The sequence below is a fragment of the Lynx canadensis genome, chromosome X (assembly GCF_007474595.2).
Source record: "Lynx canadensis isolate LIC74 chromosome X, mLynCan4.pri.v2, whole genome shotgun sequence".
In the NCBI taxonomy this organism is placed as follows: domain Eukaryota; kingdom Metazoa; phylum Chordata; class Mammalia; order Carnivora; family Felidae; genus Lynx; species Lynx canadensis.
This window is the reverse complement of record NC_044321.2, coordinates 19,614,959-19,638,139: the sequence shown is the minus strand read 5'-3', so window position 1 is coordinate 19,638,139 and position 23,181 is coordinate 19,614,959. Positions and strand designations below refer to the sequence as shown.

The following is a 23,181-nucleotide window of genomic DNA, read 5'->3' as shown; positions in this document are numbered from 1 at the left end:
AGAGCATGTGACTCTTAATCTCAGGGTTGTAGTTCAAGCCCCAAGTTGGGTGTAGAGATAACTTTAAAGCAAAATCTTAAAAAAAAAGGCAAGTGCAGACTAAGGTCAAAATGGAGGTAGTTGAAGACCTCTCTCATACATCCTCTTGCAGTCTGGACTGAAGCTCAACACAGCTGTGGTCTTGGGACGTGGCTTCCTGCTTTCTTGGATTTGACCCCCTTTTTTTGGGTTCCATGTCATCTTCTCCTTGGTTTTCTTTGCCATGTTGTTGAACTACGTGGTCAAGTCACTTTCAAAAAAGCCCTTGTTGGAGGGAAACTTTCCAAATCCTTGCAAGTCTGAAAATTAGTTTCTCTTTACTCTTATTCTTTTTCCTCCCTGAACTCATTAATTAGCAGTGGGGCTGTTTAAACAACCCTAAATATCTCTTTTATTATCTTATTGTTTTATTTTACTCCTTTTGATTTTTTTTTTTACTTTTGTCATTTCCAAGTACCTCTTTCTTGTTCTCTGAATGTTCCTTTTTCATAGAAGTCTTTTTTCTTTTAATGGAGTAGCTTGTTGAATTTATCAAATTCATTCAGTGATACTTAATAACACGTTTAGCTTGGTTTTTAAGTTCTTTTGTTTCCTACCAGGTCATTTTTTCCCCCTTCTTGCTTGTCTTGATCTCCTCTTTTATGTTGCAGGCTTTCCTCAAATGACTGGTGGTCCTTGGTTGTACAGTCATGTTTAAGAGCAAGGTGATTGAAATGCTATTAAGAACTTTTAGTGTAGGGGTACCTGGGTGGCTCAGTTGGTTAAGTGTCCAACTTCAGCTCAGGTCATGATCTCGCGGTTTGTGAGTTCAAGCCCCACATCGGGCTCTGTGCTGACAGCTCGGAGCCTGGAGCCTGCTTTGGATTCTGTGTCTTCCTCTCTCTCTGCCCCTCCCCAACTTGTGCTCGCTCGCTCTCTCTTCCAAAAATAAATTTTTAAAAATGTAAAAAATAAAAACAAGAACTTTTAGTGTATAGATGAGGCTTGCTGGCCAGCAAGTTCTACCTCAGGGTGAGCTGGAAGGGAATTGCCTCTCTATGGAGGGTGCCTCCACCCAGGGCCCACATGAGGAGGGCTCTACTCTTGGGCACAAACTGTCATGTGCACGCACACGAGCTATCTTTGTTCTCAGCAGGAAACTCATGGCATTCCTTTAGAGATACTTCTCCACCTTTGTGAAAGTCTGCCTGGTTAGACTGGCCACAGGCACTTTTGCACTAAGATGGCACAGAGGAAGGAGAGAGTCACCTAGGCTGTGCACAGGACTCGCCTTTGTGTCCGTCCGAAATCCCCCCATCTCCCTGCCCCATCTCTCCCGACCCCCCACCCCCGCATCTTGATGCTTGGCTGCCTTCTCCATCCTTCACAGGACCTGCCATGTCTGGGCTGCAGGGGACACTCTGCTCCCTTCACTGCAGCGCTTCCTCAGGACTTCACAGCCTTGTGTCCTCTTGCTTCTGTTCACCCACCATTTCTGGAAAATTAGATGACACTTCTTATCTCCCAGTGGCCCCTCCACACATTTCCTTTTTGTTGTGGATTTATTATCTGTATTTTATTCTTTTACTGTTACTTTCATGGAGCATTAGAAAGAAGAGGAAGGCAGTACTTGTGTTCGGTACTTAATAGGAAGCCAGTTTACTGTAAAAGAACATAAACCTTAGAAACCAAAGTGCTGTGTGCTGCTTTTCAGATCAGTCTTTGTTTCTGCTTCCTTAGAAGCGGTGGTTTTCTTGAAAACATTGTGCAGATGAAGGAAGCCATTCACAGAGGACCACATATTATAGCTGCATTTATGTGAAATGTCCAGAGTAAGCAAACATGTAGAGACAGAAAGTACATTAGTGCTTCCCTAGGGATGGGGGTAATGGGGGAATATGGAGAGTGACTGCTAATGGATATGGGGTTTATTTTGGGGGTGATGAAAATATTCTAGAATTGATTGTAGTGATGGGCTGCACACCTCTGTGAATACATCAGAAGCCATTGAATATACACTTTAAATGGGTGAGTTGTGTGAATTATTATCTCAGTAGAGCTATGAAAATGTGTGGTTCTCTCCAGTGCATATGACATTTTGGGGCACATTCTCTGTTAATGTAGGACCAAAGAAAAGAAGTCATATTCAGTGTTAGATATCCAGGGCAAATTGTGATGGTAAGGATAATGACTCGTCTGATGGTATCTACAACTTTTTATTTAATAGGTTCAAAAATAAAGAAGTTGGTGTATCCCCCTGGGTTCATGGGATTAGCTGCCTCTCTTTATTATCCACAACAAGCCATCGTGTTTGTCCAGGTAAGTAGGCCCGGTAGGCTGGGGTGTGCTTTATTCTTGCTTATGTCTGTTTGGGTTTATTGCTTAATTTTCTTATTTTGCAGCTTTTATAGCAGTAGGCTAAAATTTCTTTGCACACATAGATGAACTACCACCAATTTAAATGTTTTTCTCCACTACATGCCTCAGTTCTGGCCCTCCTTCCAATCACGTCAGTGTTCAGAGAATGCACACTCATTTGAATATTAGTCAAAGAAAATGAGGATAACTTTTCTTGGCATAGTTACATGGAAGTCTAAAGACTCAGACTCCAAAGCTGATAGTTATGGGGGTCATTCTCCATTTGGATGTGTCTGGTCACAGCCTATCCTCCTTGGAGCTACAGGCATAAGCCTGTGCTCTGGCCCCCCGCACCCTCTTCCTGGTCCTGGTGCCAGCCTCCCTTGCCTTGCTGGAGGCTTCAAGCAAGGCAGTCCCTTCTGCTGGGAGTGCCCTTCCCGGGGCCCTCAGTTGGCTGCTTCTTTCTTTCCCTTCAGGCCTCAGCTTGGTGGCATCCTGTCAAGTAGGAGAACAGAGTGGCAGGCGAGATGGGTAAAGCTACGTTTTAGTCTTCTCAAGGTCCCGTAACAACATACCATAGACTGAGGGGCATGAACAACAGAAATTTATTTTCTCACTGTTCTGGAGGCTGGAAGTCCAAGATCAAGGTGTTGGTAGGATTGGCTTCTCCTAGATCCTCTCTCCTTGGCTTGCAGATGGCCACCATTTCACAGTGTGTCTTATAATGTGTCTTATAATAACACCATTCATATTGGATTAGAGCCCTACTCTTATTACCTCATTTAACCTTAATTACAGGCCCTGTCTCCACATACAGTCACATTGTGGGTTAGGACTTCAGCATGAATTTTCAGGGACACAATTCAGTCTATAACAGCTAGACTAGCCACTCGCAAAGTGTGATTCCTAGACCATCAGCATCAGGATCACCTGGCTCGTTAGAAATACACATTCCCAGGGCACCTGGGTGGCCCAGTTGGTTAAACGTCCATCTTTGGGTCAGGTCATGATCTCATGGTTTGTGAGTTCAGGCCCTGCATCGGGCTCTGTGCTATCAGCATGGTGCCTGCTTCGGATCCTCGGTCTCCCTCTCTCTCTGCACCTTCCACACTTGCTCTCTCTCTCTCTCCAAAATAAACGTAAAAAAAAAAATGTACATTCTTGGCCCCAACCCTGACAGACTGACTCAGACACTCTGAGTGTTAGGGCCAGCCACCTGTGTCTTAGCAAGCCCTCCAGGGGATTTGAATGTCCGAGATGTTTGAGAACCACCGATGTAGACTGGACTTCCTCAGGGTGGTAGTGTCTGGACTTAGTGGAACTGTAGACATAGAGTCTCTTGGAAAACTGGAAAGAACAAGACAGGCTGTAGGTTTTCAACTCCTCGACAGCATATGGAGACGGGAACCCAGTTGCTAGAGGTGCCCTATCACGTGGAGACTTAGTCCCAGGAGGAGCAGCAGTACGGTCATTACATTTGGGCTCTCGGGGCTCTGAGCCAGACTGATCTGACGTTGAGGTCCTGGAGTAGTCTTCGTGACAGGACTGAGTCTGGATTCCTGGATTGTGCTGCAGTTGTAGGTGGGAGGCCAGTGCCTCCGGCTATGAGAAACTGGTGGCTTTAGGAGCAGATGCCAATAAGATCTCTCTTTTTTTAAATGTTTTTATTTTTGAGAGAGTGCACGTCGGGGAGGGGCAGAGAGAGGGGTACAGAGGATCCAAAGCAGGCTCTGTGCTGACAGCAACAAGCTCGATGTAGGGCTTGAACTCATGAACTGTGAGATCATGACCTGCACCACCCAAGTGCCCCCGGTAAGATCGTTACAGCATGGGCTTGACATTGTTTATAGCAGTCCCGGAGGCAGACAGTTAACATCCCTCTGCCTGCTTCAGCTCCAGCTCAGGAACAGTGAATTATGTCTGCCTGCCCTGTGTCACAAAAACAATCATACATCATCTCAGTCTCTTGTGGTTTCTACAGTAAATGGATAGGGTCTGGACAGTAGGCTTGGCTGCTGGTTGAGAAGCATATGTGGCTTCCCCCTGAGTAGAGGCCTGTTTTATCTTAGGTGCCACAGCATGTGTTGCAAAAGATCTTTTGTATTCACAGCCAAGAGAGTGGAATGAAAATATGAGTTGTATTCTAATTTATTTTTAAAGTCAGTGGGAAGGAGTTTTGTCTTTTATTTTGTGCTTAGAGTAAGCCAGAACAAAACCATTGACTTTATTTTCACTAGATATAAAACATTAATGATCTGTTTGAGGTGATGAGAAAGTTCTGGAAATGGATAATAGTGATGGTTTTTAATGGTTAAAATGGTAAATTGTACTTATATTTGGCTATAATAAAACAAAAAGAGACACCAGTGATTGAAAGAGATCTTCTGTAACTGTTTTAATGTCATTTAATTCCGCTTTCACAGTTTAAAGTTTGTGTATGAATACCCTGACCTTGGACCAGCCACTTAATTGCTCACGTTTTTTGTTCAGTAGCATTTGGGTAGAAGTACTGTAATAAAACCCTTTTTAAATGGCAAATCTTGTTTTCCTCTCAGAAATTTAAAACACCAAGAATTGTCTTATATACATGGTAAATGCTCGATGGGTCTGAGAGTATCATATATTTTAAGAACAGTTAGAAGAACTAGAAGACTCTAAGTTATAAGAAACTAGCTAGTAAAACCACTGGATTTACTAACACTGTGACCTTAGTTAGACAAGTCACTTGACCTCTGAATATTTCCTTAAAATCTTTGCCTATTTACTGCACAGGGTTATTATTTAGAATAGAGATAATTCACGTGAAAGTACCTTGTAAACTAAAATGCTATACGTAGATCAATGATTATAACAATTAGAAAGAATAATAACTGCTTTCAGAAATTTGAAGAAGAAATTTCACGTGGAAGAGTAATCAACATCATATGTCAAATATAGGACCAATGAATGCAAATTCCTAGAAGCATATTTTTTAAGTAGGCTCCACACCCCACATAGGGCTCGAACTCACAACCCTGAGGTCAAGAGTCATACCTTCTACTGACTGAGCCAGCCAGGTGCCCCACTAGAAGCATTTTTTAAAGAAAACTCAATACTAGGGGCGCCTGGGTGGCTCAGTTGGTTAAGCCTCTGACTTAGGCTCAGGTCATAATCTCACGGTTTGTGGGTTTGAGCCCCGCATCGGGCTCTGTGCTGACAGCTCAGAGCCTGGAGCCTGCTTCGGATTCTGTGTCTCCCTCTCTCTCTCTCTGCCCCTCCCCTGCTCATGCTCTCTCTCTGTCTCTCAAAAATAAATAAAAACATTTAAAAACAAAAAAGAAAACTCAATACTAGGGGCATCTGAGTGTCTCAGTCATTTGAGTGTCTGACTCTCGGTTTCGGCCCAGGTCATGATCTCACAGTTCATGAGTTCAAACCCCACGTCGAACTCCACGCTGATAGTGTGGTGCCATGCTATTACAATATCATATTAAGTAGTGAGTTCCTTGGCCCCAAAGTATTTTCTGACCCTGGGACCTACCTCTCAGGATGTTGTAGAAGGGATCTTGGATCAAGAGGCAAAATCCCTATAGAAACTTGAAGCCTTTTGTTTTAGGCGACCTGGAAGAACTACAAACATCTTCATTGGGCTCACCTATTTTTTACCTCAGCCCCTACAATGAATGAGTGATTTTCAGCTGGGCCATTGTGACTTGGTTGGCCATGATGCACTAGATGAGATAGGCAGAAGCCTTCTTTCTGTGTCTCACTTTCAGGAATTTCATATACCAGCAGCTGACCTCCTACATTTTTGTCCTTATACACCTGTAATTTATGGCAAATTATTTTAAACAATAACTGCACAACCAAACTATGTTTTCTTCTTATGCTACAATTCTTACTCGTTTTATTTGCTTATGTTGCACAGTTTTAATGTGTATGTCCAAAGACTTCTGGGGTCATCATATGCTTAAATACAGCTGTTTTGAAAAGAGTAAAAAGGAAAATGGAAGATTCTGGTTCTAACCAGTCATGTATGGAATAGCAATGGATCTTTTATATTTTGTTTCAAGGTCAGTGGGGAGAAATTATATGACTGGGGTTTACGAGGATACATAGTCGTAGAAGATTTGTGGAAGGAGAACTTTCAAAAGGTGAGAAAGATCTTTTTCATTATCTTCCTTTTGGTGTAAATATATGGTTTTCTAGGGTTTTGTAAAATTCTTGATAACCTTGGTGCCTGCTCTTGCTTCTACTGTTTGTTTTCCTTTTGCTTCTAGCTCAGATTCTCTTTTGGTGGCCTCTGTCGGAGAGCAATAAAAATCTCCGTGCATCCGGCTATTATCAGCAGGGCTGAATAAGTGGTGACCATAAAATGCATTCCACTGCAGTCTTAGATCATAATTTCCACTCTATCATATTTATAATGTGCTCAAAGTGTAGCGTATTATCTGAAAGTTTTATCAAAACTGCATTCAAAGGGAACATGCTGTGCTCCCAGGCAAAAACAACTAACCAAACAAGGCTCCTCCTCTTGCTATTTCACTTGTTATAGGCCCCCTCCTTTCCCTGAGCAGGACTGTATCCCTTCATCCCCTAGCCTTCTTGGCCCAGTTCAGGGCATGAGCTGTGGCGTAGTGGGGATCAGCCTCCAGCTACAGACCAAATTCTCTGTGCTGACTCATGGGTGGATAAGCGGAAGAGGAAGGAGGTTGTGTAATTGTAAGGTGTCGTCTTTTGTCTCTTCTTGCAGCTACATAGCTGACTGAATGTTGCCCATGTTTGCTGGAACACTCTACTCTGATAATGAAGAACGGGTATAGAACAAAGCATGGTGTTTCCTCCAAGCACTTTGAGGCATTGCGCAAGCAGGAAGAACTAGGGTTCTTACGTTAATATACCTTCTACATTATAGATTGAAGAATGTTCTTTTTGACTTCTCTCATCTCAAATAAAAAAACTCTTTGAAAATATGAAGAACTATCTCCAAATTGAAATCCAGAATTTTGAACTGGAACTTGGATGTAACATTATAGAATAAATTATAAGCCCTCCTCGTTGTTTACATAAATCATCTTCCAATGAAATCTTAAGACTTATTTTTGTATTAGTGGTATCTAAAGGAATTAGTCTCTATTGAGCCTGTTCAAGCTAGCTTTGGCGAGGAAGTTCTGTATTAATATCAAGTGCCGTTTGGCAATTCCCTTTAAAGAATAAACACTCTTAGTTTTGTTTTCATTCCTCTGATATTTTTTTTGGAAGCTTGCTTTCCTGTTTAAAGAATTCCTTAAGTCCACACTGAGTTTTATGTGGGAAAGGAAATAGAATGTCAGGTAAGCTATACACAGCCCTAGAAAGAAAGGTGGAAAATGAAACTCATCCTCCGTTCCAAGTGGTCACTGTGGTGTTAGCGCAGATACACGTGAACTGAAGCCATTTGCGGGGGTGGGGGGGGGCGTGTCTCCTGGGAGCCTCCGAGTGCTCACTTGAGGTGCCCGTTGGCAGCCCAGACTCACTGCATATGAAAGCCGAGGAGGGGATCCCCACAGAGCCGCTAGCTTGGAAAGAGCTTTTTCTGCTCTAGAATCCAGCCCAGGGCAGAAACAACGGGACTGTGGCTAGAATGCAAGTTAAACAGGCCAGCATTTTATGGTAATTTGAAAACGTTAGATGTTAACACTACTCACATTTATATGCGAGTCTTTGGGGAGTGAGATAGTAAAGATGTGTAATTAGCTCATGGCTGGTCTGCCTTTTTACCTCTGGTCTTCTGTGCCCTTGCCCTCTCCAGAGTCCTTGAGAATGTAATGTTCTTGCATTTGTTTACTCTGAAAGCCTAATTTTCCTGATGGTTGTCTGTTCTCAGTAGAAGGTAATAAAATTGATGTTGACTCAACATTTAACACCAATTATAGATGAAGAACAGAAGGCTCTAATCAAAATTTGATATACTTGGACTTCGGGAACTGTTTGATAGTGAAATGCCATTGTTTTTCATTGATTGCTCTTCACCCTCCTTCTTGGATTTGTGGCTTTTGGTCGTTTTTGTTTTATTGCTGAGAGCAAAGATTTAAGCTACTCTGGAAGAGGAATCCTTTGGGGCTCAGGGACTGTCTCTTTGAAGGGACCTGGGGCACACTTTATGATTGAGTTTTTTGTTTGTTTATTCCTTAGCTTATTTGGAAGTTGGTTTTCAAGTCAGGCTTGAAATTAGCAGTCTCAATTAGATGTAGTCTTATGCATGGTTGTGCTTAGTTATCCCTGTGGTGATCTCACAAATGTACGTGCTTGTGATTCTTTTTGGGTTTTTTTTTAATGTTTTTATTTTATTTTTGAGAGAGAGAGACACAGTGAGAGCAGGGGAGGGGCAGAGAGAGATAGAGACAGAATCTGATGTGCTTGTGATACTCAACTAGTCAAAGAAATTTGTGGACATTGTGTTTCAAACAGGGCCCTGCAATCTTCAGTGGTATTAATGATGGATGGCCCAGTTCTCCATTATATTATTTGCCATGGAGCTGTCTTACCTTCAAAGACCCTAAATAAGTCTGTGGTATTTTTCTGTTCTCTTACATCCCTTTTGCCTTTTAGGAATTAATACTAAGTGTTTGCACTGGGTCTTCGACCAGTAAAGTTTAGATCAGGTGGTCTTTCAGTTTTGTCATTGTCTTTGGTCAGTTAAGAGAAATTTATCTGCTTCAGCTAAAATAAACTCTTTGTCAGAACTGTGCAGAAACGACGGGTGTGTCCAGAAATAATATTATCATCCTAGTGTGGTCTAGGGTGTTGTTTTTTGTTTTTGGGCTTTTTTTTTTTTTTTTTTTTGAGATAGACAGTATCTGTTGGATTTTAAACTCTCTTTACAGGGACACCTGGCTGGCTCATTTGAGCATGCAACTCTTGATCTTGGGGTGGTGAGTTCAAGCACCACATTGGGTATAGAGATTACCTTAAAAAAAATCTTTGGAAAAATAAATAAACTCTGTTTACAGACATGCACACAGAGTTTAAAATCCAACAGTATAATGACCACATATATACCAACCATCCATCTACCTTTTAAAAGATAGGAAATTGCCCATGTCTTCCAAGTTCTCCATGCCCTCCATGTCCTGCCCTGCCTCCCCAGAGGGAACTACTCTCCAGAATTTTGTTTTTCATTCCCTGTTTTTCATAAGACACTGTAGTTGAACTTGTCTGTTTTTTGCCTTTAAAATATAAAGATATTAAATATACATACAAATAAATATAAAGAGTATATCTAGATGGAGTCTTAACTGTATGTACTCTTTTGTAACTTGTTTTGTCCCCTTAATACAGGCCATATATAGCTATAGTTTATTCATTTTCACTGCTGTAGAATATTCCTCTGGGGGAAAATACCTATGTTGATGACTAGTTTGGTGATTTTCAGTATATTGTTGCACACACAGCTCTGAACATTTTTGTACATGTGTCACGGTTTATTCAGAGCTTTCTTGGTTCATAGGGTCTGCACATCCATTTTACTAGATGATACCAAGTAGTCTTACAAAGCGGTTGCCACTGTGGTAGCTTTAAAATAGTTCTTCACTCTGGGGTGTGTGTGTGTGTGTGTGTGTGTGTGTGTGTGTGTGTGTGTGTTGCTTTATTCTCCAATTTTATTTAAAAAAATTTGAAAACTACAGAACACTTGCAGAAATAGTATACAATGACTCTACCCTTGGTTTAGATTTAGCAATTAGCATTTTGCTACATTTGCTTTGCCTCTTACTTTGCATGTGTGTAGGCACTCACACATGCCTGTATTTTCTTTTTCTGAACTATTTGAGAGTTGGCTGTAGGTATCATTGCACTTGCCACTCATGCCTAATTCAGCATGTATTTCCAAATAACATGAGCATTCACTAATATAATCACAATATCATTATCACACTGAGGAAAGGTACATAAATATTTACATAAATACTACCTAGTTATGCAGTCCATATTCAGGTTTCCCTGGTTGCCCCAATAATGTGTGTTCTTGCAACAACTTTTCAGTTCATTTCTTATAGGATGTCAGGATGGCCAAGTGGTCTAAGGCGCCAGATTCAAGGTGCTCAATTCATTTCTTACAGCTTAGTGAGTTAGTATAAGGCAAACACCCTTGTGACCATCATGTAAAAACAAACAAACAAAAAAAAAGAACTTTACCAACCACCCCAGAACCCCCTCCATGTAGCCCACTCCAGTTACAGTCCTCTCCCTCCATCCAAAATTACCTAGTACCCTTTTAGAGTAATAACTTCCTTATCTTCCTTTGTGGTTTTATCACCTTGTCACTTTAGTTTTGCCTGTTAGTGTTTCTGACTTTATATAAACCCTTTTAAGTCTTTTCCCCCCCTCTTTCTTTTTAAATCACTTTAAATCTACAAGTTCCCCTTCCACCTTTTTATTTTCCTTACAACGTATCTATTAAAAGAACCTGGCAGGAGGTGCCTGAGTGGCTTAGTTGGTTAAGCATATGACTTTGGCTTAGGTCCTGATCTCACGGTTCATGGGTTTGAGCCCCACATCAGGCTCTGCCTGATGTTAACAGTTGAGAGCCTGCTTGGGATTCTCTCTCCCTCTCTCTCTGTGTCCCTCCCCCACTTGCTCGCTCTCTCTCTCTCTCTCTCTCTCTCTCTGTCTAAAATAAGTAAACTTAAAAGAACTTGGCATATTGGACCTAGAGAGTTTCCATTGGTTTAAGCTTTGCTGATGTCACACATAAGGTGCAGTTGACCATGTACCTGTCTTCTCTGCATTTCCTGCAGATTGGCAGCTGGATCCAGATGATTGCTTGATGAGGTTCGTGTTTGAACCTGTTGGCAAGGCTGTAGGTCTACGTAGGCACATAAGTCTAGTTTTTGCTTTGCTATTTTGGTGTTAGCAATGCCGAGACCCTTTGATTCACCAGGGGTTAGAAAATGGCTATATTCTACCTCTGCCATGTCATTTTTCACTTATTAGCTGGAATATTTAAATAAAGAACCACTTCCCTCATCTGCCATTTAGTTACCCAGTTATAGGAAAGACAGGACAAATGCTTCCTGTCTTCCATAACATTTTTTGTTATGTTTCCAATTTTCAAAATAATGAATTGGTTCCCACTCATCCTCAGAAGGTCACCAGTTAGTTGGTTTTTTTTATTTTTTTATTTTTTTTTATTTTTTATTTTTTTTTAATTTTTTTTTTCAACGTTTATTTATTTTTGGGACAGAGAGAGACAGAGCATGAACAGGGGAGGGGCAGAGAGAGAGGGAGACACAGAATCGGAAACAGACTCCAGGCTCCGAGCCATCAGCCCAGAGCCCGACGCGGGGCTCGAACTCACGGACCGCGAGATCGTGACCTGGCTGAAGTCGGACGCTTAACCGACTGCGCCACCCAGGCGCCCCTTAGTTGGTTTTTTTTTAAATATAATTTATTGTCAAGTTGGCTAACATACAGTGACCAGTTAATTTTTTTAATATCATCATAAATTTATTGCTTTATACATTTTTGATTTGAATGTTTTGTAATTCTTATTCCTTATTAAAATTCAAATCGTCCCTCTGGCTAGTAGAAGTTGGCTTTGAGCGTTTTTGACATGAGCCCCAAGTAGTCTGTGATGGTTTCCTTGATATCTGGCATGTCAAAATCATCTCAGAATTTCTTTTTTTTTAATGTTTGTTTATTTTATTTCTTTTTTCCTTTTTTAAATTTAAATCCAAGTTCGTTAACGTATAGCATAATAATGATTTCAGGGATAGAATTTAGTGATTCATCACTTACATATAACACCCAGTGCTCATCCCAACAAGTGCCCTTCTTGATACCCATCTCCCATTTAGCCCATTGTTTGTTTATTTTTGAGAGAGAGTGAGTGCAGGAGGGGCACAGAGACCGTGAGACCGAGAATCCCAAACAGGCTGCACTGTCAGCACAGCGCCTGGCGCAAGGCTAGAACTCATGAACCGAACCGTGAGATCATGACTTGACCTGAAATCAGGAGTCAGACGCTTAGCTGACTGAGCCACCCAGGCACTCCTCAGAATTTCTGATTGTAGTTTTAATGTACATTTCCTTGATCACTAATGAGGTTGAGCATCTTTTCACGTTTATTGGTTTCTTCTTCTTGAAACACCTACTCATGTCTTTTGGCCATTTATTGTATGACTGATTTGTTCCTTTCTTAATGATTTATAAGGGTTCTTTATTTTTTTCCTAGATGCTAATGTTTTTGGTCACATGTTTGCAGATGTCTTCTCCTAGTTTGAGGCTTGTCTTTTCAGTTCAGGTGTCTTTTGAGCATCAGAAGTTCTTAATATAGTTGGTTTTATTGACTTTTTTTCCATTGTGGTTTTCACTCTTTGAATCTAGGAGCTTAATAAAAGCCTGCAACTATTTACTGATTGTCCATTGCTAATATGAAACCCTTTCAGATTGGTATCAACCCAACATCTGAGTGTCCGAGATGGAAGCCAGTCGTGGGTGCAAGGCCCCAGGCCCACAGATGGCCCTTTTGGAGTTCTTCTCTAATTAGTCAAACACAGCAGTGTGTCTCGGCAAATGGCATGTTTAGTTTTCACTAGGTTTCTAAAAAGATGTAACAAGTTACTATGAAGGAATTGTAGAATCACTGTTAAAGGCCAACAATAACTAAAAAGTAAAATCTTCATAATTCGTTAAAGGGCAGGAAAATACATGAAGAAATATAAACCTGTTACTAATGTGAAAACTGAGCAGAACTTCTGAAGCTGGGCTTTTAATAGTTGTGTTCAGTCCCCTGCTGGCTCAGCAGGAAAATGAAAGGGAAGCAGCAGCCACCACCCTGAGTAAATATGCCCTGCTTTCTCTTCCTCCATTCCAAATTCCTCAGCTTGCTAAGCACACTCAAGTCTTGCTCTGAGTAAGTTACGTGGTTTCAAAATGATCCTCTTGGATATTTCTATCACTAACGGAGAAATACTGCATGATTCAACTTATATGAAATATCTAAAATAGACTCGTAGGACCAGAGAGCAGAATGGTGGTTGCCAGGGGCCGGGGGGGAAGGGAAATGGGGGGGTTACTCTTCAACGGCTATAACGTCTCAGTCACCCACGATGAATATGTTCTAGGGATCTGCTCTACAACATAGTGCTTATAGTCAACAGTACTGTATCAGACACTTAAAAATTTGTCAGGAGAGTAAATCTCATGTTAAGTGTCCTCAACACAATAAAATACAAATAAAAATAAGGGCAATATGGTGGGTTTTCCATAAAGCTAAATTTGTTCTGATTTTGTGCCTTCTTTAGCTTTTGCTATTAAAAATTCTAAGAAACAAAAGTACCAGGCACTGATTTTTCTTTTTTTTTTTTTAAGCTTCATTACTTAGCAAAATAAAAAGATGGAAATACTGGGTGGTGGGGAGCATCTCCTTTTATTGAAAGGCGTAACACTTTGGTATCAGAAAGGTGGACAAGGCAGAATGCAGCATAGCCTGATGGCCAAGAGAGTGGACTCTGGAGTAGGCGCTCCAGGCTCCGCCCCACCCCGCCCCGCCCTGCCTCTTACAAGGTTCCCTTGGAACCTTGGGAAATAGCTGCGGCACTCTGGGAAATGGGAGTAGTATTTCATGGTGCCATTTTGAGGACTAAATGAATTTATCCATGTCAGAAACCCATCAAATAACTCTAGCACATGCTAGCCATGATAGATGTCATGTGACACTGCACATTTTTGCTTCTGCTTGAGAAGATAGTATCTCTTGATGGAAAATGGAACCATTGGGCTTATGTGCATTAGCCAAGAGGACCCCCCCCCCCCACCAGTGTTTTGGTTTCCTATTCCTGCCACAACCAATGACCACAAATTGGCTCTCAAAGTAATACAAATTTACATTGTCTTAGACTCCATAGGTCAGAAGTCTGGCGGCTCCAGGGGAGAATCCATCTCCTCCTTCATTCAGATTGTTGACAGAATTCACTTCAGTTCCTTGGGGTTGTAGGATCAAGATCTGTTTTGCTGGCTGCCAACTGAGGGCTGTTCCTAGCTTCTAGAGGCTGCAGCTTTCTGTGGCTCACAGCCCTCCTCCTCCATTTTCAAAGCCAACCAACTGCAAGTTGAGTCCTTTTCACGTTCCATTTCTCTGACCCTGTCTCCTGCCTCCTTCTTTGACTATAGGAACCCATGTGATAATCCAAAATAATCTCCCCGTTGAAAGGTCAGCTGATTAGCAGCCTGAATCCCAATGCCATGTTAATTCTCCTTTGCTGTGGAAAGTAGCAGTCATAGTTTCTAGGATTAGGATGCAGACATGTTTGGGGGAGGCATGATTTTGCCTGTACCACATCCAGTGAACTGGAATGTCACTGGAGTCTTTAACACGTCATTTATCCTTACCTTTTATTTCCTCTAAGTGACCTTTTACATAGGATAGGTAATGATTATTGAGCACTTGCTGTGAGCTTGGCCCTGGGTACTAAACTCTTTGTGCACAAAGAGTCTGTGAGGCAGGTTCTGTTACTATCCCCATTTTACAAATGAGGAAACTGCATTTGGGGAAGTTAAGTAATTGATCAGAATAATCAACTGACAAGGGGCTCAGACATTTCAGTGGGCTGCTGTACCCTCGAGGTTTATCTGGAAATCTCTTTTCACATGGCAGTGCATACTAATTAGCAATGCATGTTTTGATTAAAATAAATGTTTTGATTTTGCTAATAGAAATTAACATCCATGTTCATGGATGTGGTAAGAAAATTTTCTTCTGTAGCCTAGCCAAGTTGACACATAAAACTAACCATCACAGTGCTATTTAGTTTATTCCTCTAGCCCTATATTGTCCAATATGGCAGCCACTAGCTATTGAGTACTTGAAATATAGCTGGTCTGAATTGAGGCGTGTGCTGTGAATAGAAATTCACAGCAAATTTAGAAGACATGGTACAAATAAAAAGATCGTAAACTATCTCATTTTTGTGTTGATTATATGATGAAATGATAGTATTTTAGATATGTTGTGTTAAATAAAATGTATTAATTACTTTAAAAAATATTGAAACCTGATAGGTATTAAAATTAACTCATAAGGAGAATGAGTTATAAAATATTTCAAATACAGCTGTCTGAAAATGCAAAAACAAATTTAATTTCTGGCTTGTGCTAAATCACAATCTGTCTTTTGAAGTCAGCATGTTGTTTTTTTCTGAGATCATGGCAGTTACTGCCAAGAGAGGTCTGATTTGTGATAGGGTGGAAGGCCTCAATATTTCTTTAGTCATGTTTTGTTACACTGTAAGTGATACGTAACCAAACAAGAAAAATTTCCTAGCAACAGAGTTGTTTTCCTCAACTAGAAGAATATTTTATGTGCTCCTTTTCTTAATGTCCAAAAGATAAAAAAGCTTATGTATTTAGCATCTTAGATTTTTGAGATTGAGATGTTGGTGAATATAGATAGTAGAATGTATAAAACTATCACTACAAGTACTTGGCGAGCATTAGGTTAAGGTAATTCAGACCTAAAATATATTTAACTAGGTAGAGAACTCTTTGGTTTTTATGACAGACCCAATTGCTGGACATGGTTATCGTACTTAGCTTCATAAGCCTCTTTTTTTTAAGTCTCTTTTTGTTCTTCATTAATTACATACCCAAACTTTTTTTTTTTTTACCCTCATCAGATCGCTAGGTTCTACTGCATTTCATTTGTTTATTCAACAGATGTTTGAATACTGTGTGCTAGGAGGTCCTAGGGATGTTGTGACCCCACGAAGCTTATATATTAGTGAATGATTCAAACATGAATGAAAGAATTATACAAATTAGGAAGCACATGGGTGCTATGAATGTGAATAAAAGGTTCTCATCTAAATGGAAGGGTAGGTGACAAGGGAAAGCCTTGATCTGAAGGATGAATAGCATTTAGCCAGGCAGAAATTGGGATAGACCAGTCTAGGTCAAGGGATACATTTATGAAGTTCTCATCCTGGGAGAGAGCTTTGCAGATTGGAAGAGCAACAGCAAGAAGGCCTCTGGGTCTGTGTGTGTGTGTGTGTGTGTGTGTGTGTGTGTGTTAGCGTGCCTCTTGAGGAATAGAGTAAGGTACACAGTACTGAGTCCTATAGAGCTCTGTTTGGAGCAACAAGTAGACATGGTTTTTGTATGATGATCCACCAAGCAATACATAGGGCCTTGTTTCCCACAACTCCATTGTCAAGTGGATGTGATTTGTATATAGGGTAACTGTGTAATTTATCATCCAAGTCAGGATCATACACTTGAGAGTGAAAGGGGGTACCGTTAATTATGCTGGGACAGTGGGTATAAACTAGTATGACTTGGGCAAGCCAGGATGTATGATCACCGTGCTTAGACACCAGTTTTCAACCACTCCAGTAAGCCTGGAGTTGCCTAGAATCCATGCTCTGAAATGACGGGGTTAGGTCTGTGTTCCTCCTTTCTCCTGGCTAACTACAAGAAGGCTACCATCAGAATCTGCACCAAGTCTAGACCACAGAACCCCAGCCCCATCGCCTCCTCACCTGTAGCCTGCTGTCTTCAGGTTGCCATCTCAAGAGAGCTCTGCTCCTTGATGGACATCAGTTCTTATTAACATGTTTTCACAGTTAGAGTGTTGAAAACATATAGGAAAGAAAGGAAAGCCTTAAACATTTAGCACATGAACATTTCCTACTAGAAACTTTCCTCCATCACTTCTGGTGGTTGACGTGACCTAATTATACGTTCCCAGATGGTGGCCAGGCAGAATGGGTGTGGTCCAATTATAACCTCTTTCTCAGTAAACATGTTGTGTGATTTGACCCCTATGGTGGATGATACACAGAGAAGAATAGCTTTATTCTTTATTTTATTTTATTTTATTTTATTTTATTTTATTTTATTTTATTTTATTCTTTAACAATGATGGTGGCATGAAGTAGTAAAGAACTCGTTTCACTCTTGATTTGATATTTTATAGAATCAGGCGTTTGGCTGACTCTCTGTGCTGAGGATTAATAGCGATTTATTACAGCAGGGCCCTCAGGGAGCCCTAGCAATTCCTTCAGTTAACTCAGAAATGGGTCATGTTGCCTTATAATAATATTTCATGTTGTATTCAGCCAGATACTGAAGATGAGCACTTTGAGACATTCCACTCTTGTTTTAAATGTTTCATTGTTTCTTTTTAAACTGTATTAATATTCTTATTTTTTGTTTCATAAGCCAGGAAATGTGAAGAATTCACCTGGGAATAAGTAGACTGCTCCATGGCTCTGCCCATTTTAATCAGGTAAAGAACAAGGGAACTCTGTAGTTCTTTTCAGCATTGTTAGCACCAGCTGAAATGACTTGTCCATAATTTAATGTAATCAATTATAGCGGTTTCAACTTCATATAGGTACATAAAGGTCAGCGTGTTGTTTTCTTCTGTCTTTAATTGTGGGTTTTGGTGCCTTCACTTATGTGTTCATTCCTGAGAAGTATCTGGGTTTTTGGGCAAGCTAGAACTTGACAGTTGGTATTTAGCTACAAAACTATTTCAAACAGTTGAAAAGTGCCATTATTTCTTAGCTTTATGTTTTCTCAAATAACACTTTACTATGGTAGGCACCCTTGTATTCATATAATAGTCATTAAATAAACATTTGTTGAATGCATGACGGTTGTAGAGAAACTCAAGATTATATAGAGATATTATAAGTGCCATTGGGAAATCATAGGTATAATTATTTTTTCTTTAAAGATTGAGTAACCTGAAGCTGGAGAAAATTAGGATGCCAAATGAAGCCAGAAAAATCAGTGTGATTTCTTCTGGTCTTATACTCAATTCGCTGTTTATTTTCATTCATTTGGTCAGCATTTACTCATGAGTACCAGCTAAGTACAGAACATTAGTTATATTAATATTACTTTTTTATGTATTAAAAATTATATGATAGCACTTGCAATCTCCTGATAAGATCATACTGAGTTTGCAGATAGTCTAAATACTCAGCTATAAAAAGTGACTTCAGGGATGCCTGGGTGGCTCAGTCAGTTAAGCATCCGACTTCGGCTCAGGTCATGATCTCGCAGTTTGTGAGTTCAAGCCCCGTGTTGGGCTCTGTGCTGACAGCTCAGAGCCTGGAGCCTGCTTTGGATTCTGTGTCTCCCTCTCTCTCTGCCCCTCCCCTGCTCACACTCTGTCTCTCTCTCTCTCAAAAATAAATAAACGTTAAAAAAATTTTTTTAAAAAACAAAAGGGACTTCATTCTGGTATATCCATAAAGAGGAATGTTATGTTTCAGTAATATTTAATTGCATGGAAACTTGTTAAATGGAAAAAAAATAGCATAATACACTTTTAGAAAGGATAAAGACCAGGAAATACAACAAAAAAATTAAGTATATATCTTGGGATAGTAGAATTGTGGATGTTTTTTATACCTTTTCTTCTTTTTTTTTTTAAGTTTATTTATTTTGAGACAGAGTGTGTGAGCAGGGAAGGGGCAGAGAGAGAGAGAGGGAAATAGAGAATCCCAAGCAGGCTCCACGCTCAGTAAGGTGCCCAAGGCAGGGCCTCATCTCACAACTGCTAGATCAGTGATCACAACCTGAGCCAGTATCAAGAATTGGACTCTTGGGGCACCTGGGTGGCTCAGTCGGTTAAGCAGCCGACTTCGGCTCAGGTCATGATCTCGCGGTCCGTGAGTTCGAGCCCCGTGTCGGGCTCTGTGCTGACAGCTCAGAGCCTGGAGCCTGTTTCGGATTCTGTGTCTCCCTCTCTCTGACCCTCCCCCGTTCATGCTCTGTCTCTCTCTGTCTCAAAAATAAATAAACGTTAAAAAAAAAAAAGAATTGGACTCTCAACTGACTGAGCCACCCAGGCGCCCCTGTAGATTTTCTTCTATATAACTTGCTATATTTAAAAATTTTTTTAATGTTTTTATTTATTTTTGAGAGGGAGAGACAGAGCACAAGCTGGGGAGGAGCAGAGAGGGAGACGCAGAATCTGCTGAGCTGTCAGCACAGAGCCCAACGCTGGGCTAGTACCCACAAACCGTGAGATTATGACCTGAGCCAAAGTCGGCACTTAACCAACTGAGCCATCCAGGTGCCCCTGACTTTCTGTATTTTAAAACTGGCTGCAGTGAATATGAATTTTCTTTTATATCTTTTTTAAAAAATCACTGCTACATTGATTATAAATCATGGCTGCTATTTACAATCCACAAAAGCCCTCAGCCTGAGGTTTTTGTTTCTCAAGCTGTCTGCATAGTTTTGGAGACACAGAGAGTCATAAGATCTTAGAATTTGAGAGAAGTCATCTGGCCCCCCAGCCAGCCTCAAGCATAAATACCCTGTAGCCCTGCGTGTTCTAACTTTTCATCTCCACTGATAGGCAGCTCATCCCTCAGGGCAGCCATCTTTGGACAGTTCTGATTTTTAGGAAGCTGTTTGTTATACTAAGCAAAAATATGTCCTTTTGTAACTCTTATGCAATGGTCCTGATTCTGCCTTAGGGGTCACAAAGAACAAACCCAGATCCTCTTTCACATCTCAGTCCTTCATATAGTAACCCCAAGCCGTACTTCTCAAATTTTGTTATACGAACAAATGACTGCAGGAGCTTGTTAAAAGGCAGAGGCCTAGGCCCCACCCCACCCTAGAATCAGCCTCTCTGGGGAGCGGCCCTGAAGGTGCATCGGATGGACCTGCCGTTGGAAGAGAGACTGGAGTGTGAATGGCCAGGAAGCCACCTATGCCCTCCAGAGACTTTACATTGAATACAATTATGTTTCTCTGCAGGGACAATGAGACTTGAAATACCGGGAAACTACCTAAATATCTATTTCATCTTTCCCAAATATTCTGGGCCATAGTTCAGCTTACTGCACATACAACCTTGATTTCATTCTTTATTTTTTTACATCTCTATTGGAGATGGTGTTTTCAATTATAAAAGTGGTGCATATTTGTTGTAAAGAAATTAGATAAATATTTTTAAACTTTGTCTTGACCTCTGTTCCTTTCCCAGAGATAATTTCTGTTAATAGTTTGGCATACCATTCCAGACTTTTTTCTCTGTGTGTAGATGTGTGCACATCCATACCTGCTTTTGGTTTTTTGACACAATGCGCTTATATTCCTTGTACTGTTTTGCGAGTACACTGAAACCTCCATGAGGGAACACATCACAATTTTATCATCACACCTAAAGAAATTAACACTAATTTGTTAATATCATCTCATATTCAGGTAGTATGCAGATCTCTCCGATTATCTTTTTGCATTTGTTTGGTTTGAATCAGGATCCAAACAACATTTCCCCATTACATTTGACTGATAGGTCCCTGAAGTCCCCTTTAAACTATAATAGTTCCTTCTCCTTCATTTTCCCCTTGCCATTAATTTTTTGAGAAACAGACCTATTTATCCTTTAGAGAATCCCACATCCTGGCTGTGGCTGAGTGCATCCATTTAGTGTCGTTCTGTTTATCTGTTGGTTCTGCTCTTCTCTGCATTTCCCATAAAACGATAGATCTGAAGGCTTAATCAGATTTACATTGACTTTTGGTAAGAATACTTCATAGACAGTGCTGTGTTTAGCTGTGTTGAACAAATGAGATAACTTGCCTTGTTTCGCTTAATATATTATGTACATATTTTTCTTAGTACTTAGAGATCTTTCTTTCTCATTCCTCCTCTTAGCTGCTTACTAATTTCCTAGTATGGACTACCATGGCCTATTGAATCCTTATCAATATAGGTTGTTTCCAGTTTGTAGTTCTTTTTTTTTTAATTTTTTAAAATGTTTATCTAATTTTGAGAGAGAGAGAGAGACAGAGACAGAGCACGAGCAGGGGAGGGCCTGAGAGAGAGGGAGACACAGAATCCAAAGCCTACTCCAGAGTCCAAGCCTGACGCAGGGCTCTCAAACTCACAAACTGAGATCATGACCTGAGTCGAAGTCGGATGCTTAACCGACTGAGCCATCCAGGCACCTCAGTTTGTAGTTCTGACAGTGCAGTAAATGTATTGAATTCTTAGACAAGTCCAAAACACATCAATAAACTGAGATAGAAAAGGTAAGCTAGAGGGTTACATGTTTAACTTAAGAATTTTTGGTTTTATATTAAAAGATATATTTATATCTAAAAGATATATTTATATCTCTAAAATATTTATAAACCCAAAATTGCTAAGTAGATTCATTACATATTAGGAAAAGAAGCAATCTGGAGAAGAATTGGCTTGGTCTTTGGTGTGTCTTTGGAGGATGTATCTTCCACTCCAGAAGAGAACAATGGGGTGATGTAAAGAAAGGTATACGTCAGACCAGCAGTGATAGAATCATGCTCTCCTTCATCACGTGGGTGGAAATGTAATCGTTTGGTTTTTCAGAAGGGGAGAGATGTGTGTGCTGTACCACTTAGGCATTTAATCTTTATTCATTTATCCATCCATCTGTTTCATTGTGCTCAGGTACACAGCCAGTGGAGAATCTGAATGTAGTTTGGAAGAAACACAAAACCTTTCTGATTTGTAGCTTATGCATCTGTAAAATGGAAATAATTATAGTTTTCTCTGGCTCATTATGATCCTCGCGGTCATATGATGGTAATGAGTAATGTAAATATTTGATATGGCTTCTCAATTTAAACCTAATGAATTTTCAAAAAGCAAAGTTTTAGAGTTTCTCTCTTTTTTTTAGCAGTTTACTTATGGTATTCTTTTTCTTTTAGTTATAGGTAAACATTGGAAACTCCATGCGGTAAACCAGTATTTCTACAGAAAAAATGGCAGAGAAGTCAGTACTGAATGTAGTAAATTGGCTTTCTTCTTCAGGAAAAACTAAACGAGACTTCTTTGTTATCTTGGGTGATACCATACTCCAAGTGGACTAATTGGAAATCTTTTCACCTAGAGATAATGTCCAGCCTTAGAGCTCGTCACTCTCATGTTGCTATTTATATACATAATTAAAATTCCAAGTTAAAAAAATTGTTCTGTGGTTTTTTTTATATTATTGATTGACAGTTCAAGCCTATCTGGTGCCCATGTGTGTGGTATGCGTGGTGTATATTGGTGTATATGCATGTTGTGTCGTGTCTCTCTGAGTATACATGTGTGTGTGCACATGGGGGTCTGTGTGTGTGTGTGTTTAAGAAAACCATTAACTTGGGTGCCTGGGTGGCTCAGTCAGTTAAGGGTCTGACTTTGGCCTAGGTCATGATCTCACTGTTCCCGAGTTCAAGCCCTGCATCGGGCCCTGTCCTGACAGTTCAGAGGCTGGAGCCTGCTTCAGATTCTGTGTCTCCCTGTCTCTCAGCCCCTCCCCAACTCATACACTCACTCTCTCTCTCTCTCTTTCTCTCTCTCTCTCTCTCTCTCTCAAAAATAAATAAACATTAAAAAATTTTTTTTTAATTAAAAAAAAAAAAGGAAACCATTAATTCCTCTCAGAGCAGTACCAGCTGGCAATCTTCACGGTCCAAGCCCCGCAACTGTCGAGTCGAGCAGGGTGGCTCTAGAGCTGAGAGACGATGCTCCGATGGCCAGTATGAGAACAAAACCTGTAAGTAATAGTTGGCATGACAGTAATTAGAACACATACAAAGGAAACAGTAACCGTGACCCCTTGTTGTGTTCCTTTGCCTCCCAGCTTATCCAGATCTTCCACTTCTTGAATGTCAGCGCAAGAGGCGTGATGAAGTGGGCTCTGTCCTCTGTCGGTGGAGGAATGGTATGTGGTTGCGTGTGTGGGTTCTGTGTATATAGGCCTTGTACTCACTTTTGGAGCCCCTGCCTGCGCAGCTCACTGAACTCTATTTTCAGTGCTGATGGGACAGCAGGGGAAGAGCATGTGAA

General features: G+C 40.6%; 1 protein-coding gene across 2 annotated transcripts in view; it reads left to right on the top strand.

Moving 5' to 3' along the window:
- Positions 1-22,314, top strand: part of APOO (apolipoprotein O) — a 57,673-nt gene extending 35,359 nt beyond the window's left edge. The window contains exons 6-9 of one of the 2 annotated variants that reach the window (XM_030305455.1): positions 2,246-2,337; positions 6,429-6,509; positions 17,554-17,620; positions 22,056-22,314. In XM_030305455.1, coding sequence (XP_030161315.1) covers positions 2,246-2,337; positions 6,429-6,509; positions 17,554-17,589 — 209 coding nt within the window. In that variant the 3' untranslated portion in view covers positions 17,590-17,620; positions 22,056-22,314. Of the gene's footprint in view, positions 1-2,245; positions 2,338-6,428; positions 6,510-7,108; positions 7,594-17,553; positions 17,621-22,055 lie in introns of those variants that run through there. The other variant, XM_030305456.1, reaches the window with a different exon arrangement.
- The last annotated feature ends 867 nt before the right edge of the window (positions 22,315-23,181 follow it).